This window comes from Olea europaea, unplaced genomic scaffold, assembly GCF_002742605.1.
Source record: "Olea europaea var. sylvestris unplaced genomic scaffold, O_europaea_v1 scaffold1333, whole genome shotgun sequence".
NCBI lineage: Eukaryota > Viridiplantae > Streptophyta > Magnoliopsida > Lamiales > Oleaceae > Olea > Olea europaea.
The window spans coordinates 91090-107408 of NW_019230814.1; the positions used below are offsets into that span (position 1 = coordinate 91090).

Below are 16319 nucleotides of genomic sequence, written 5' to 3' on the forward strand. Positions count from 1 at the left end.
CCTGGGTAAAAGTTTCTCAAGGTTATTTGATTATATACTCCAATTTTACGCGGATACTGAAATCGTAGAGCCACGGAATTTATAATTTCTTTCAGATAAGTTTGCCAAAATTTGTTAGTGAGACAACTGGTAAAACAAAGGTAGTCGTATATAGTTGAAAGTGATGCTACAATGCCCACGAGGATGACCTCGAGGTTGACACAACACACACACAAAGGAGGTCGCATTTTTTTATTCACTTAGCACCCGTGCACCCTATGTGAGGGTGCGTTCATCCTTGCGGTCACCCGTGCGGATTAATCTTGTAGTTGATGATTTGTATTCAGAGTTGATGTAGTTTTGACAAGTCACTATCCATTTCATTCATCGACTTGGAAACCCAATTAAGGTTTGATAACCACATTATTGAAGAAAATTAGGGTCAATGACCCCAAACTGGTAAAACAAAGGTAGTCGTATATAGTTGGGAGTGATGCTACAATGTCCGCAAAGATGACCTCGGGGTTGACACAACACACACATAAGGGGGGTCGCATTTTTTTATTCACTTAGGACTCATGCACCCCATGTGAGGGTGCGTTCATCCTTGCGGTCATCAGTGCGGGTCGAGTGGGTTAATCCTCCAGTTGATGATTTGTATTCAGATTAGATGTAGTTTTGACAAGTCACTATCCATTTCATTCATCAATTTGGAAACCTAATTAAGGTTTGATAACCACATTACTGAAGAAAATTAGGGTCAATGACCTCAAAGTCTAAACACGCTTTTCTCACATTCCATTCTAGTTTTCAGTTCAATACTCAATAGTTTATACGTAAGCATAGAGTCTTTATAAACTAACTCAAATTTCTCTAGTCGCCTTCACTAAAATTTAATAGATGGAATATCGTACACATTATAATTTATGGATGCGGACATCGAATAATAAATGAGGATGGGTCATTGCTACTGAAGGAAACGTACCAAATGGATTCTTAGAATATATTATCCAACCACAATAAGCAATGTATAGTAACTCCTAATAAAGATGACAAATTCTCATTTCTCATGTCCCTATCAGAATATATAAAAATTCATAATTCATTGGATCTGCATAATTAAATAATTATAATTACATGCAACATGATTGCCTCAAAATAGTAATGATAATTAGGAAGCATCATTTGGTACCCAACTATTACATAATGCAAACAGGAGGATAATTAATTTAAAAGATGCAGAAGAGCCATGTTATACTATACTACATAAAATTATGCAATATTAATTTCAGCTAAACAATCAAGATTGCAAGAAAATCCCTTCTCTTCTACCTGTTGTGTAAGGGATTTGATCCTGTTGGAACCACGCGCTTGTCGTCTTCATCTTCGTCCACAATCTTGTTTTTCGATGATGAATACCTGGAAAAATGGAGTCTAATGGAAGTGCTGCTGGTTGCAGAATCTGATGACAATTTTCTATGATCAGAAGAAGAATCTGTTGGGACGAAGAAAATCTCTCTTGCCACAGCATTTGAACCTATGCCCACCAGAATTTGATGATGAACAAGCACAAGTAAAAGCACTGAAATTCTCATTGCAAATGCTGCAATAAAATGAACGTCTGGTTCTTGATAATGTGTGTGTGTGTGTAAATAGGAGGAAGACAAAAGGAAAGAAGAATTTGAAGGTTTATAGACATTTACTATTATACGTTAAAAAGTTGAATTGTGATGCATCAACATCCTTCCCTCTATCGGACAACCTCACCAAACTGCATTAACTGCATTTGAAATCCATTAGGACGAGAATGAGAAGGAAAAAGAAACAGAATGGCAAAATGGGTATATTGCAAATCAGAATTAAGAAATACTTATCTGCGGGTGCAGGTACCGACAATGCAGGAATTGAATACCAAAGAAATAACTTGAGAGGCAAAGGTAAAAACAAGAACGACAATGAGAAAAGATAAACATAAAAGAGAAGTCGGCAACTTTTATTTACTCTTGCAATTTTTGGGTAAATTCCATCTTGATTCTCCAACATTTTGTATATTGTGAAAGAATATTGCTATTTTGGTGTTAGATTATATGTGTATGTGGCTTTATTTGATAAACTCAATTAAAAGTGAAATTATATGATTCATTTAAATGTACCATTTATTTAATGATACTTAGTATCACATAAATTGATGTTGTAACACCAATGGTGCAAAATAGCGTTACTCATTGTGAAAATGAGATCTCCAACTGTTTACATCGAATTTTGTACCTCTGACGTGACCAATATATCCCAAGGTATCTCACGTCCATGCAAGCCTAATTCTTGCGCACTTGGATAAACAGTTAACCACATGTGGCTTCCTTTGGTGGGGGTGGAGTTGGCCACACGTACTTTGACGATCAAGTCAGCCGGAGAAGTAAATATATGAGTGTGAGATGGCTTTAGACATGAGCTTCCAATGTAAACGAGGGTCAGCTTTGGGGAGTGATAGATAAAAAAGTGATATAGCGAAATTATAGTTAGAGAGTTTGAACTTTCATTACCTTGACAAGGCAATAAGTGTCAGCTTCTATAGTAAAAAAAAAAAAAAAAAAGAATAAGTCATTGAATGAAGAGGCACGTGGCCTCATCCGTGTGATATGTGCATCTTGTCAGAGACGTCAATCAATCATAAGCATTAAATGCTAATATCATTTTATTGTCTATAATACCTTGCTTGTGGCTTTAGACTTGACCTTATTGGTTGGAAATTGTGATGACAATAGTGAATTATTACGTCAATCACATACTAAAAATTGTCTGATCTCGCGACGAGTTCCTTTTGCAACCTCTCCCGTGATTCAGGTTCGGTTCTTTGCAATGAGGACAATATAATCCAATGGGGTCGGTAGGTACACTGGTTTGACCTCTTCACTGGGTGTTCTGGTCAAATTGATGCGAACTGTGGGGCTCCAGGTTTGCTTGCCATGTAGGAAATTTGGAACCTTATAATGTGAGTTGTAACAATAGTCCCCAGAGTCCGTGTATGGTTATTCATTTAATGCATGGACTTTTAAGTTCAGAATTTCTTATTTTTGTAAATAAAAAATAGCGTAATTCAATAGTCCCCCAAGTCCATATATAATGCATGGACTTTAAGGTTAAAGTTTGATGTTGAATGATGGAGGAGATTCGATGTTCATAAACCTTGTTGAAGCCTATCGTAATATTGAGTAAAGCAAAGGCAAGGTCCTTGCTAAGGGGGCGTGCTTGTTGAAGTGGATGAAGTCCATAGTAAGGTTGAATAAAGCAAATGCGAGGCTCTTGCTAAGAGAGCTAGCCTATTGGTGTAGATGAAGCTTGTAGAATGGTTGAATAAAGTGAAGATGAGTCTCTTGTTTATAGGACGAGCCTATTGATGTAAATAAAGCTTATAGTAAGGCTGAATAAAGTAAAGGCTAGGTTTTTGCTAAGAGAGCAGGCTTGTTGATGTAGATGAAGCATTTAGTAAGGCTGTTGCTAAAAAGGCGGGCATGTTGATGTAGATAAAGCTTGTAGTAAGGTTGAATAAAGCGAAGGCAATGCCTTTGTTAAGAGCAAGCCTTTTGATGTAGATGAGCCAGTAATAAGGCTCATGAAACTAAGGCAGGGCCCTTTATAAGAGGGCAATCCTGTTGATGTTGATGGGATGCATGCTGCAATGACATGAAAACATCTTATGTTTCAAAGATACGACAGTTGAGCAATTTGGAGTTTTCAATATGCATATTTCGTGTGCATTTATGGCACCATGAAGATGGTCGATTACAACTGACAGAGGCTACACTATTCTTGGGCGTGTGTTTGGCACGAATTGATCTAGGTTGTTCATTCAAATTTCAACAGGACCCTTTTGGTTTTAACATATGAGATTGGGGTATAAGTGTACGTTTAAAATCTTGTTAAGGCTCATCCAACGGTGGGGCTTCATCTTGCCTTCCAATAGAGAGAAGAATTAGCCATTTCTCACCTTTTTACTTTGCAAAAATTTCTCTCACACTTGAAAGATCATTTGAAATCTTTGAACATCTTTACAGCACTTCAAGCAACGACTCGCATTCAGACCCTGTTTTGTGTGTGTTTTGATTCGTATAAGTGACAAAACCTTGTATTTTTTCCACATTACTTGCCTAAAAAGAATTGTCCCATGGCCTCTTCTTCAAAACGAAATACCATAGAGAGGTTTGCTGAGAAGGTTGATATGGCGATCATTTGCATCAAGGTTGATTTGCCTCAATTGATCCCTACTGAGAGGATAATAGAGGCGATTGGAAGCCCATATATGCATGAATGATATAAGAGGATCTCATGGACTATAGTGTGAGATGAGGGGGCTCCTTATGGCTAACCTGTATATAGGAGAGCAAACTAGAGGCTTCCAGGAAACCCTATAGGACCCCAAATGCCATTGAGATGTTTGTTTCAACGTCTGATGAGCGAGCCTATTTTCTCAAAGAGGGTTGCATTGCTATGAGAGAGGCAATTATAAGTACTCAAATGAAGTTGCCTCTGCATCCTTTATTTATTTATTTATTTTTCAGATGTATACCTACGCAATATAATTTAGTCCTACCTAGCTAGTTCTTAACGCATGGAGCCAATTGACAAAGGCTTTCATCTTTAGAAAGAGGTCACTCTTGATGAGGATATGCCTCCTTGTGTTTTTCAAAGTCTCTTCCAGCCCCCAAGCATTTAGTGGAAGGAGGATTGCAAGGGGTGGTATTGCATGAACCTTTGGGGTCATATTCGTCCTTCATCTAGGGCACTCCTACCTCAATAAAAGAACTAGAAGTCGTCTTGGTAATGGGCGAGGGGTCGTTGAAAGATAGTGGAGGGCGATACAGTCTCAAAAATAATAGTGCTAGCCTAGTATCATGATATTATAAACCTCCAACGTGGTCAACAAATCCTAAGGCCTCTCACACCTTGTAAGCCTAATTCCTACACGCTTAGAGAAATCGTTAGCTACACGTGGCTTCCTCTAGCGAGGGCAGAGTTGGCGCGTGTACTTTGAATGTTAATTTAGTTTGAGAAGTAAATATATGAGTCTGGGAGAGTTTTAGACATGAGCCTCCAATGTAAAAAAGGGGATTGACTTTGAGGAATGATAGATAAAACAGTGATGTAGCGAAGTTATATCTTGAGAATCTAAACTTGCATTAACATTAAACGGTATTAAGTGTAAGCTTTTATGGTAGAAAAAGATGACTAAGAGTCATTAGATGAAGATGCACGTGACCTCATCCGTGTGGCTGGTGCCTCTTGTTAGAAATGTCAATCAATTGTAAGTATTAAATACTAATACCATTTTATTGTCCATAATACCTAGCTTGCGGCTTTAGACTTGACTTGATTGGCTGAAAATGACAGTGGCAACAGCGAATGGTCACATCAATCACATACCAAGGATCGCCTGAAAGATCTCACGCCGATTTCCTTTTGCAGCCTCTCCCGTAATTCAGGTTTAGTTCTTCCAAACGAGGTTGATATAATCTAATAGGGTCGATAAGCATCTGGGTTCAGCCTCTTCAAGGTACAATTTTGACGCGGAGTATGAGACCCAGATTTGCTTACCATATACAATATTTGGAGCCTTATAATGTGAGGCGTGACACCAACCTTCCATTTATGAAACCTAGATCCCCAACTTATAAAAAGCATGCATGCATCATTTCCCAATTGATTGAAAAACATCATTTCCAAGTTATGTTATTTTGAAAATATTTTTTGTCAAATGGATTCAAATTGACCACTATAATTTTGTACCTTTGCCTTCAACCTTCAAGCCTTTTGCTCTAGAACTTGTTTAGTCTAGTCCACAACTTTTGTCATGCTGAGCTTCCCTCTCTAGCGTCATGGGTCGTATCTTTTCTTTTCTTAAAAACTTATTTAGGAACAAAAAAAATATTGACCTTAGTACTTGTTTAGGAAAACTTATGCTGAAATTATAATTTGACAAAAATGAATTGTAATTAAGAGAGTTATAATTATAGATCCTCATAATGTGTGGCTAAAACTAAAGTTTGACTTCAACTTCTAAATTGAAAAAATAAATAAATAAATAATTATTGTCAACGAAACAAGCAATTAATTTCACGACAAAGATCAAGTTCGGCAGCTGCTTACATCACTCCAACCCTTAAACTAAGCCCGTATTTGGTGGGGATTAAAATTAGATTTTTAATAAATTTTAATAAAAAATTTTGAAATGTGTGATTGAAATGTTGTGTGACCCATAAAAGATGTGGTTAATATTGATTGTTTGACTTTGACTTAAATTAAATTTAAATATTATTTCCTCATCCTACAAAGATAGGTTTGTTTTTATTTTAACACAGACTAAGAAAATATAATTAAAGTAGTTGAAAATATAAATTTTTCTAACAATTTTGTTAATATATTCCACATGAAATAATTATTTAAATAGGAGTGGTTCATATTTATTAATAACAAGACACATTAAATATGAACATATTGAAAAATTATCTATACTTCCAACAAGAAAAGTAACTTATAATTTGGAACAAACAAATGAAAAGCAAGCGTATCTTTAAAGGGTGGAGGGAATACAAAATTTATTTTGGAATTCTGTTAGGTACCAGATCCTTCAAACATGTCTTGAAATCTTGTTTGAGCCCCGTTCTTTTGAAAAAATATATTTTTCATCAGTGTTTTGATATCATTTCAATTATATATTTTTCAATAAAATAATATTACATGCAAATTCAAAACTTTTTCTTATTTTTTAACCACATATTTCTCATCAATACACTATTCAAAAATTCATTATTCTCCAAAAAAAAATGGGGTTCAAACAATGTAGCGAAAGTCCTTCGAACTCCTTTTCAAGAAAGAATTTTGAACACCATATATTAAGAAATAAAATTAATTGTAATCAGTAAATATACCTAAAAAATTATGAAATTTGAAAGAATGATCAAATTTACATTTATGGCCTAGCTTTAAAAAGTTACCCTATCAAGTTTAATTTTAACCAAGCCTCTATTTGGCAAGGAATTTATATTGAGTTAACTGCATACCAAGTTATATGATCACTTTCAATGAGGAGAACGACACATGGGCTCAAGCGACCAAGTTATATGAGTATGCATTTAACCCAATATTCAAATAGTACGAGGATTAGACGTCTTTAATGAATAATGAGTAACATGTGTAGATCATATGGAATTAAATTGAGATTAGATAATTCTAACCGATCAGTCTCTAGTAATTCCAATGATTGAGATGGTGGTTTGTATTGTAGGTCATCAAGATTGAAACTTAGTTATGAAGCATACATGTGGACTATAACTCGCTCGTTCTCTTTGGTGTTACAATTGCAAGTCTTTCATGTCCCATGGCCGAGGTACCATCCTTATGTGACCAACCTCGGGCATTAGGGTCGGATTTTAATGTTTGAGATAAGCAAGTTTACTATATTGAAATAAGCAGAGCGAGTTATTTGTAGAAAAAGTAAATTGACAAATAAAGGGTGGCTGTATGGGGGCAATGGGCTGTCAATTGCCCATTTCCTTTTCTTCCCCTACACCGACGAATAGTGACAAGAACCAGGCCATGCTTTTCTTCCCTGCATATGGCAACTTCCGTTTCCTCTGCTTTTCCTCCGAAAAAGAAAAAACGCTGTACAATCTTAACTCTCTCATTATTGCTTCTTTTCCTTCTCAGCTTCTTTTCCTTCTTCAGCAGAAGAGCTCTTCAGTCCACGCTCTCTCTGTACGCAGATCTCTACTCCCAAACACCCTTTCCCGTTCTTCATCCTTCTCCTAGATCCACTCAGGTTTATGAAAATTTTGATGAAATCACACGACCCATTGAGTCCAAATCTGATCTTGATGAAAATTCCAATGAAAAACCAGTGAATTCGTTTTATGACAAAATTACGGAAAAACCAACAGGGCCCACCTCGTCGGCTGAAGAAAAAGCGAGGCCCATTTCATCAAAATCTGATCTCGATGAAAATTCCAACGAAGGAAATGTACCTAAATTTGGAGATAAGATAACTGAAAAAACAACAGTGCCCGCTTCATCAAAATCTGTATTGGAGTCTGGTTTCCAAGATGAAACTTCTGAAAAAACAACCGTGCCCAGTTCATCAGATGAAGAAAAGTCAGAGCTAGTTTCATCCAAACCTGATCTCGATGAAAAAACTAATGAGAAGACGATTCCACAATCATTCTCGCCAATAAATGAATTTCAAGGTAATCTTTCCAACGAAGAAAGTACCGAACACATTGCGTCGAAATTTGACATTGATGACAAAACCAGTGGAAAATCAGCACCTCCTCTTTTAAGAGAGACATATTCTGATATCCCCAGCTCATCAGACTCTCAAGATGACAATGATAGAACCAATGCCATAGAACAAAGGTTGCAGAATTGTGATTTTTACAAGGGAACATGGGTCAAGGATGACAATTATCCACTATATCGAGCAGGGTCTTGTCCGTACGTTGATGAAGCTTTTGATTGCCAGAACAATGGCAGGCTTGACTCTGAATATCTGAAATGGAGATGGAAACCAGATGAATGCGATCTTCCCAGGTTAATTTACATACTTATTTCTTCCTAAAGAATTAATGGCAGAAATAATATAATTGGTTGGTTTTTGTTAATTATTGTTCTTAATAGATTCTTGTGTGTATTTACAATCGCCAATCATCTTTGGGTGTATTTAATATGGTCATTTTATTGAATAACATAATCAAGTAGAAGTAGGAATGTATGTAGGGAAGTCAAACTGGATAAAATAACGGTATTGCTTTGCGTATTAGTTACATAATCCGTGTTAACCTTATTTAATTACTGAGTAATAAAACTTCATGCTATACATTTCAGTCAAATGGTTGCCTTCTCATTTAAACCTTCATAGACAGTAAATATGAATGAAAATGATACATAGCATTTTTAAGTTGGTGCAGATCTATGAGTTGGATAGGACTTCATATAGAAGTGTAAGATGTTTGAAGTTATATCTGAGACTAAATGGACATAATTGTTGACCAAAGTGACAAGTCGAAGGGGAAAGGTTTAGTTTGTTACTCTGAGAAGGCAATTTTCTTTTATCTTTGTCACCTCTTAATTTAAGACTCTACTTGCTCTATTTTTTGTCTTGTTCTTCGGTTCATTGTCTCAGGATGATGTGGATCATTAACAATTTTTGAAATAGGCCATGATTGATAATTTGAGGACCTTCCTGCGCATTTGAAACCCCTAGCTAACAAATAGTTTCTTAATAAGTTCTGGTGCCTTCTTGTAGCAAGATTTGCTAATATCCTGATTCAGATCTAAAAATCCAACATTTCTATTATCAGAGAGTGGAAAATGGTGTGATATTGAATAGCCTTTTATCATTACTCAGATATCCATTCCTCATAATTTTAGTGCCATTAGAGGATAATCACATTAATTTTTGGGAAATACTTCATTGATAACTCTATCAGGAGATCCATTTCGGCGGATTTCGTGAGTTTACGAAATTTGTCCTTATCCACGGATCAATTACTGTTCCCAAGCTCCAAGTAACTAATCCAAGATCACATACTCAATTGACAAACATAGCCCCCTCTGTGTTGGTACAAGTGTTATGTTGGCATGTTGCTGTTGTAGTCTAATGAACAAGGTCTCTCTTATAATGAGGTTTTAAAATTTCATTTTTTCTTGTCCCTACTATTAACAATAACTATTCTTCATAATCAGTATAGCCTAGTTTCCATCCAGTTATGAAATGTGTTTTTAGCATTCTGCTACCAGTTCAGAGTTTCTGATCATCATGCATGTTTGTGTAGGTTTAATGCTACAGACTTCTTGGTGAGATTGAATGGGAAGCGACTGATGCTAGTAGGAGACTCTATGAATCGAAACCAGTTTGAGTCACTTCTTTGTCTTCTGCGTGAAGCCCTACCTGATAAGAGCAAAATGTATGAAACCCACGGGTACAAAATAACCAAAGGAAGAGGCTATTATATTTTCAAATTTGAGGTAATTTCATGTTTGGCTTCATTATTCCTACTTCACTGTACATTATACCACCCACAAAAAAAAAAAAAAAAAAAGGGTTCTATATTTGCGCATTTGTTCTTGTAGATTCATATTGCATGAAAGGTTTTCCTTATACTCATGTTTGTACAAGGTGATGCTTCTAATAACGGATTAATCTAATGAAGAACGTAAACTAACTGGGTTCTACGTTACACTACTATTGAACTTAGATTGAAAGCCTTTTTTTCTTTTTTCTTTTCCGTTGTTGTCCCGATAGCAAATATGATATGTTGTTAATTATTAATTCCTTGAAAGCACAATACTAACAGTGTATCTTTCACAAGTTATATTGCTTTAATTTATCAAATTTGAATTGTGTGGACAGGATTACAATTGCACGGTAGAGTTTGTACGTTCACATTTCCTTGTTAGGGAAGGAATTCGCGTTAATGGACAAGGAAATTCAAATCCAACTCTATCAATAGACCGCATTGACAAGTCTGCTGGTCGTTGGAAGAGAGCTGACATTCTTGTCTTTAATACAGGGCACTGGTGGACTCATGGAAAGACTGCCAGGGGGTAAGTTAGATGTCAATTCTTCTTTAAAGATCACGTTCTTATTATGGACGATAAGTGGTACAATTGCCAGCAGCTGACCTCATGTGGACTTTTCCCTACTTATCTGCTATTTGATGTAAAATATTAATCCACAAGGCTCGTTTATTCTTCTTTGTTTCAATATTTTCTTTCCTTTTCTATCCTTTTCTTTTCTATTGAGCCTGAATGTTTAGGAAGTGATACTGTTGGGGACGACGTTGTGCATTCTTGATATTATACTGAAACCTTGTTTATTGATGAGTCTGTTGGTAGTTTTTGAGCTAGATAGTTTGTAGGTGCATGCACCTTGTTTGGTTAAATAGCATACTTCATAATTTCAGTTTCAATCCATATAAGTGGGCTTTCCTGGAAAACTGATTCACGATATTACTTGGCAGGAAAAATTATTATAAAGACGGTGACTACGTATATCCCAAGTTTGATGCAGTGGAGGCATACAGAAGAGCCATCAAGACGTGGGCTAAGTGGATTCTTGAAAATGCAAAACATGGGAAGTTGATGTTCTATCGTGGGTACTCATCTGCCCATTTCAGGTAACTTCTTTCCCCACACAGCCTTGCGTGTTACCTTCATTCTTAAGGAATAGAGAAAAATGGAACTATTGCCTTCGGAAAGCTGAAATTGTTCTGAATATTCTTCCGAAGGCAGCTAGATCCACATGAAATGTGTAATGCATAGCTAAAAATACGCCAGTCGCTATCTGAATGACTAAACAAATATCAGCTAAGGAATCGTAACCCCACCAATAACTAAGATTGCTCAGGGTAGGATAATCTATCAAATGCTGTAGGATAATCTATCAAATGCTGATTAAGTGTGGAGGATATAGATTGTATAAGATGAGAATTGTAAGCCTTCAATTGTTGTTTAACTGTTTACATTACTTCTGCAATTGCCTACTTGAATGAAGATGATATTATAGTATAAAAATTTGCGAGTAAATGAAGCTAGATTCACCTTATTTGACTTTGCCTCATGGGCCCATTTAAAAAGAATGCACGTTGGGACTCATTGAGAGTGATCCTATTCTAGTTCATGACCTATTAGAAATAGAAGTAGGATCCCATAAATAATTATGTGTTTCTCTATTTATTTCTCTCCTGCCTGTGGGAGATTAAGTATCTGAAAAGAGAATCTTATCTTGCATTTATTTGGAACAGAGGTGGAGATTGGGATTCAGGTGGATCATGTAACGGAGAAACTGAACCTGTGTTACGTGGGGCTATCCTCGACAGCTATCCTATAAAAATGATAATTTTGGAAGAAGTTATCAAGGAGATGCAGGCACCTGTGGTGCTGTTGAATGTTACAAAGTTAACCAATTTTCGTAAAGATGGTCACCCTTCAGTTTATGGGAAGAATGTGACTGCCGGGAAGAAGGTCCCCACCAAACGACAAGATTGCAGCCATTGGTGTCTTCCTGGGGTACCCGATGCCTGGAATGAGCTAATATATGCAAACTTGGTTATAAAACAAGCTCATTCCCATAACATGTACTGATTTCTTTTCATTTGTTTTTCACATTCTTACTCATACATTGTAGTGGAGGAATTTTAATATGAACCCTCCAGTTCCCAGATAGGTAAATCTTATTAGTTACCGAAAGAGTAAGCAAAAATCAGTACAAATCTCATTTGCCTTTTACTCACAGTAAGCAATAGCCAATTACAAGTTAGTGCCATTTTGGCAATATGATTGTACAAGTGATTATAGAAGAATTAAGGCCAAGTTTGGGTGCAGAAAATGGAAATCAAATTCTATCTTTCCAATTTTTTGTTGTTTGATTGGCAAAATTTTCCCTAGAATTCGAATTTCACCTTTCTTGCCACATAAGCCAATTTCTAGCTTTTCCTTGCATTGGAATTCTAATTTTCGAGTTACTGTAGCATTTTTTTTTATTTTTTGGGTAATGGAAATAAATTCTAAGAATTATTATAAAAAAATATTTTCCTTTCATTAACAAATTTGATGTAAAACAAAGTCAAAAAAAAAATCAAAAGATAGATGACTTTTTTTTTTTTTTTAATTTTTGCCATGGAAACAAATCTTATTCTCAATACCAGTGAATTATATCCCTTTAATTGACAATTTTCATGTAAAACAAAGTCAAACGAAACATCTAAAAACACTTTATTTCAATATTTTCAACGTGGAAAATTATATCAATCAAACACAATAATTTACAATTCCCAGGAAAACAATTTATAAGCAATTCAATTATCTGCAATTCGTTTTCTTTCCATCCAAATTTCATCTTTGCAATCAAACGGACCCTAACTTGAGAGATGAAATTTCACAAGAATCAGTTTTTATTTTTCATGTACTGTGGTACCATAATCAAATATTCTGTTCCATGTTATGTTTTCTCAATATTTGAGTGGGTAGTGAAATTTCTAACTTGTTTTGTTTTGTTTGCCTTATGGTTGGATTACGCTGACCTTCTTTTGATTTTCTTCTGGCCTTGACTTGTTATTTCTAATCTTTATTTTCCAATAATTAGAATATTTATATTTGCTTACCAAAAAACACGAACATTTGTTTTTTATCAGTAGCAGTAATGAACTAATCTTTATTTTTAATAAATTTAATGTGAGCTGTGATGGATGGCAATGTGGAGGATATAAATCTTAAATCAATGAATTCCCATCTTCTTTAGCTGTCTAAACTCTTTACTTTTATTAATCATGGAAATGCAACCGACAGCGATTTCCTGTCAAGTCTTACATATTCATTTGTAAAAATTTTAGGATTATTTATTCCCAGGCTTATTGAACTTTAAATTTTAAACTATGCTTTCCCATAGCTACATAATTTAATCTACGTTTTTCTCAATTGTCACTATATCCAACTCTGTCTGAAAAGTTAAGGGTGCGGTTGGTTTGCCGTTTTCGGGCCATTTTTCGTTTCCCATTTTCGAAAACGCTGAAAACGCGTTTGGTTCGTCATTTTCGTAAACGCATTTTCGAAAACGAGTTAAAATTTATAACTGAAAAGGCAAAATAACTTTTTATCATTTTGAGCGTTTTCAATTATAAATTGTCAAAACGCTCAAAATACGGAAAATGGGCCGTTTTCGGGAAAAATTAAAAATCATTTTGAAAATGAAAATGAAAAATGAAAATACAAATCAACCGCTACCTAAGATTGTAAACGACTTGGCAAGTAAATCACATAAGTTTACATGTCATGGGGGTGGAATTTCTTTATGGATGTCAACTCGTGCCTTGCTTTGTTCAATCGAGTGGATATAGGTCTTGCCCCGTTAAATATGTCAATAGATTACTGATGTTTTATAGTCTTTTTAAAATTATAAGATGATGACTCAAACTTTTAAAACTATGTACAGTTTGGATTCAAATCTTTAAAATGTAGCAATTTAGTCCCAATCTTTTAAAAAATATGCAGTAGAAGGGCCTGCGGGTAGTTTTCGTCCAAAGACACGTTGGACAAATAAAATGTCATCATTTGACCTGCATTTAATCATTTTAATGAAGGGCAACATAGTTTTTAACATTTAATTAATTAAAATAATTTTAAAAAAATAAGAAAAAAAGGAAAACAATGATCTTTCACCCCACGTCACACCACAACTCATGTCCAACCATCACCACCACAAATCCAATAATGAACGCTGCCCACACTGACACTGCCATCATCTTTCCTCTACTCCACACAAACCCAAGGCACACCCACACGCCAACGTGAAATCTAGGGTGAGAGGAAAACCAGGGAGGATCTTCCTGGTTTGGCGACCAATCGAAGGAGGGAATTTCTCCTCTTGATTTTCGACCCAAAGAATATATCTTGTTAAAATTTTATTTAAGAATAATTCAGCTAATAATATCTTAGTGAAAGAAAAGAGCACATTATTCTTTTGTGTACATGTATTTTAATAAAATAAGTGCCAATTGATCCTAAGAGATAATGAATACATGTATAATAGACATCTCTATAATATATCTCCGTATAGCTACTTTTCAATTCTATCTCATTTCCATAATGACATAATTTATCGAGATCGTTTCATTTTAAATACTTCCTCCTCTCGGTTTTTCAATTTTTTTTATTTCAATATTCTCTTCAAGAGTATGTGCCTTCTCAATGACCATCTTTCTTATATGCTCATTTTTCTTTTAGGGATTTTTATCTTTAAAATTGATTGTTACTGAGCATCCTTCTATGACGTTAATCTGATATAAGATGGTACTTAGGTCAGTAAATGACTTAATGCATCTTGTAATTTTATAAGTCACAAATATATTATCTTTTGAACTTTTAGTTCAGATTGTATTGCACGATGATTTAACACAATAATGGCTCGTTCTTATATTCGTTTTAGTTACTTAATTACTTCTTCGAATGCTGAGAATAAAGTCTTATACAATTGATAGTTGATATATCATATTGTAAATTATAAAATAGTTTGCAATTAAAAGATGTTCAAACCCATTACATATTCCCAGCATTCATTGAAGACCTGTATTATTGCAATGTGGCGGAGCAGTTAGAATATGTATTGCACAATCAAGAATCCTTAAATGGGAAATATTGGGTTTGTGTCCATCGCCAACTAGAATGGAGAAAAATTGATATTGGCATGATTCATACTAGTATTGCTTACTAAGAAGAATTAGAAAGTATTCTGTTATCAATAGTATTGATTTAGCAATTAGTTGAAGGCATTAACTAACATTTCTACTAGACCATGGTCAAAAACTGCTCTATCATCATTCATCATCCAAACTGTCTCATACAATAATTATTAAAAGTATAGGATGTTAACTTACTAGCAATATCATAACAAGTATTCTTGTTTGCCTAATCTAGAAATTGTACTCGTAATCAAAATATTTGAGTGATTATCTTGGTGATTTCAGGTTGCATGTAGATACTAACACTACGTGAACATCAAGGTGATGCATCTATTAAAAATTATAAAGTTTTATATATGGTCCATATGGAGGGTGAGTAGACCTACAAATTTAGGCTTGAAAACATTCCAGAAATTTGAAAACAATAATGCTTTATAATTCACTTTTTGTTTGTTTTTCCTCTCATAACGTAAAAAGGCAGGTAAATTTGATGCTTATATGCTCCAAAATCGTGACATTATTTGAGAGGGAAATGTAATGTTGTTTGTGTATTTTGTAGGTTTTGTTTGTATGTGGGTTTTCGTGGATTTTCCATAAAAGGGCAAGCATGGGAGTCAAGTATGATTTGCGGGTAGGTTTAGCTTGTGAATTGTGTTGGCCAATAACTGGTGTGCACGCGTGTGTTTTGTGAAGCTTTTCACTATAATTAATGCTGTAATATTATAGACAAGTTTTAAGAAATGCCCAGGGTCTATTTGTGGAATGACTTATTTTCGAATTTAGGGAGTAGAAATCCCCTGTTATCTTTGAATTCAGGTTGGATATCCAGTTATGAATGAAGTTGAATGCCTTGAAAGTTTGATTTTCAAAGCCGTATTTATTTCAAGAAGCAATAAATAATTCCATAGCTGCTATGGTTTAATTTAAAAGAAATTCTTGATTCTTAGTCTTGAATTCTCTCTCTCTCTCTCTCTCTCTCTCTCTCTCTCTCTATATATATATATATATATATGGTTTTGAATTCGATTAAGATCATCTTTAAATAATCCCTTTGAATCTGCAAGTGTGGAGATATATATATGGTTTATTAAGATACTTCGAACATGTTAATAT

General features: G+C 34.9%; 1 protein-coding gene across 1 annotated transcript; it reads left to right on the top strand.

Moving 5' to 3' along the window:
• Positions 1 to 7507: 7507 nt before the first annotated feature.
• LOC111375076 (protein trichome birefringence-like 5) lies at positions 7508 to 12279 on the top strand. Its single transcript, XM_022997862.1, has 5 exons — positions 7508 to 8559; positions 9804 to 9996; positions 10382 to 10575; positions 10992 to 11147; positions 11775 to 12279. Exons 1-5 carry the CDS (start codon positions 7592 to 7594, stop codon positions 12112 to 12114), a joined length of 1851 nt encoding a protein of 616 aa, XP_022853630.1. The 5' UTR covers positions 7508 to 7591; the 3' UTR covers positions 12115 to 12279.
• The last annotated feature ends 4040 nt before the right edge of the window (positions 12280 to 16319 follow it).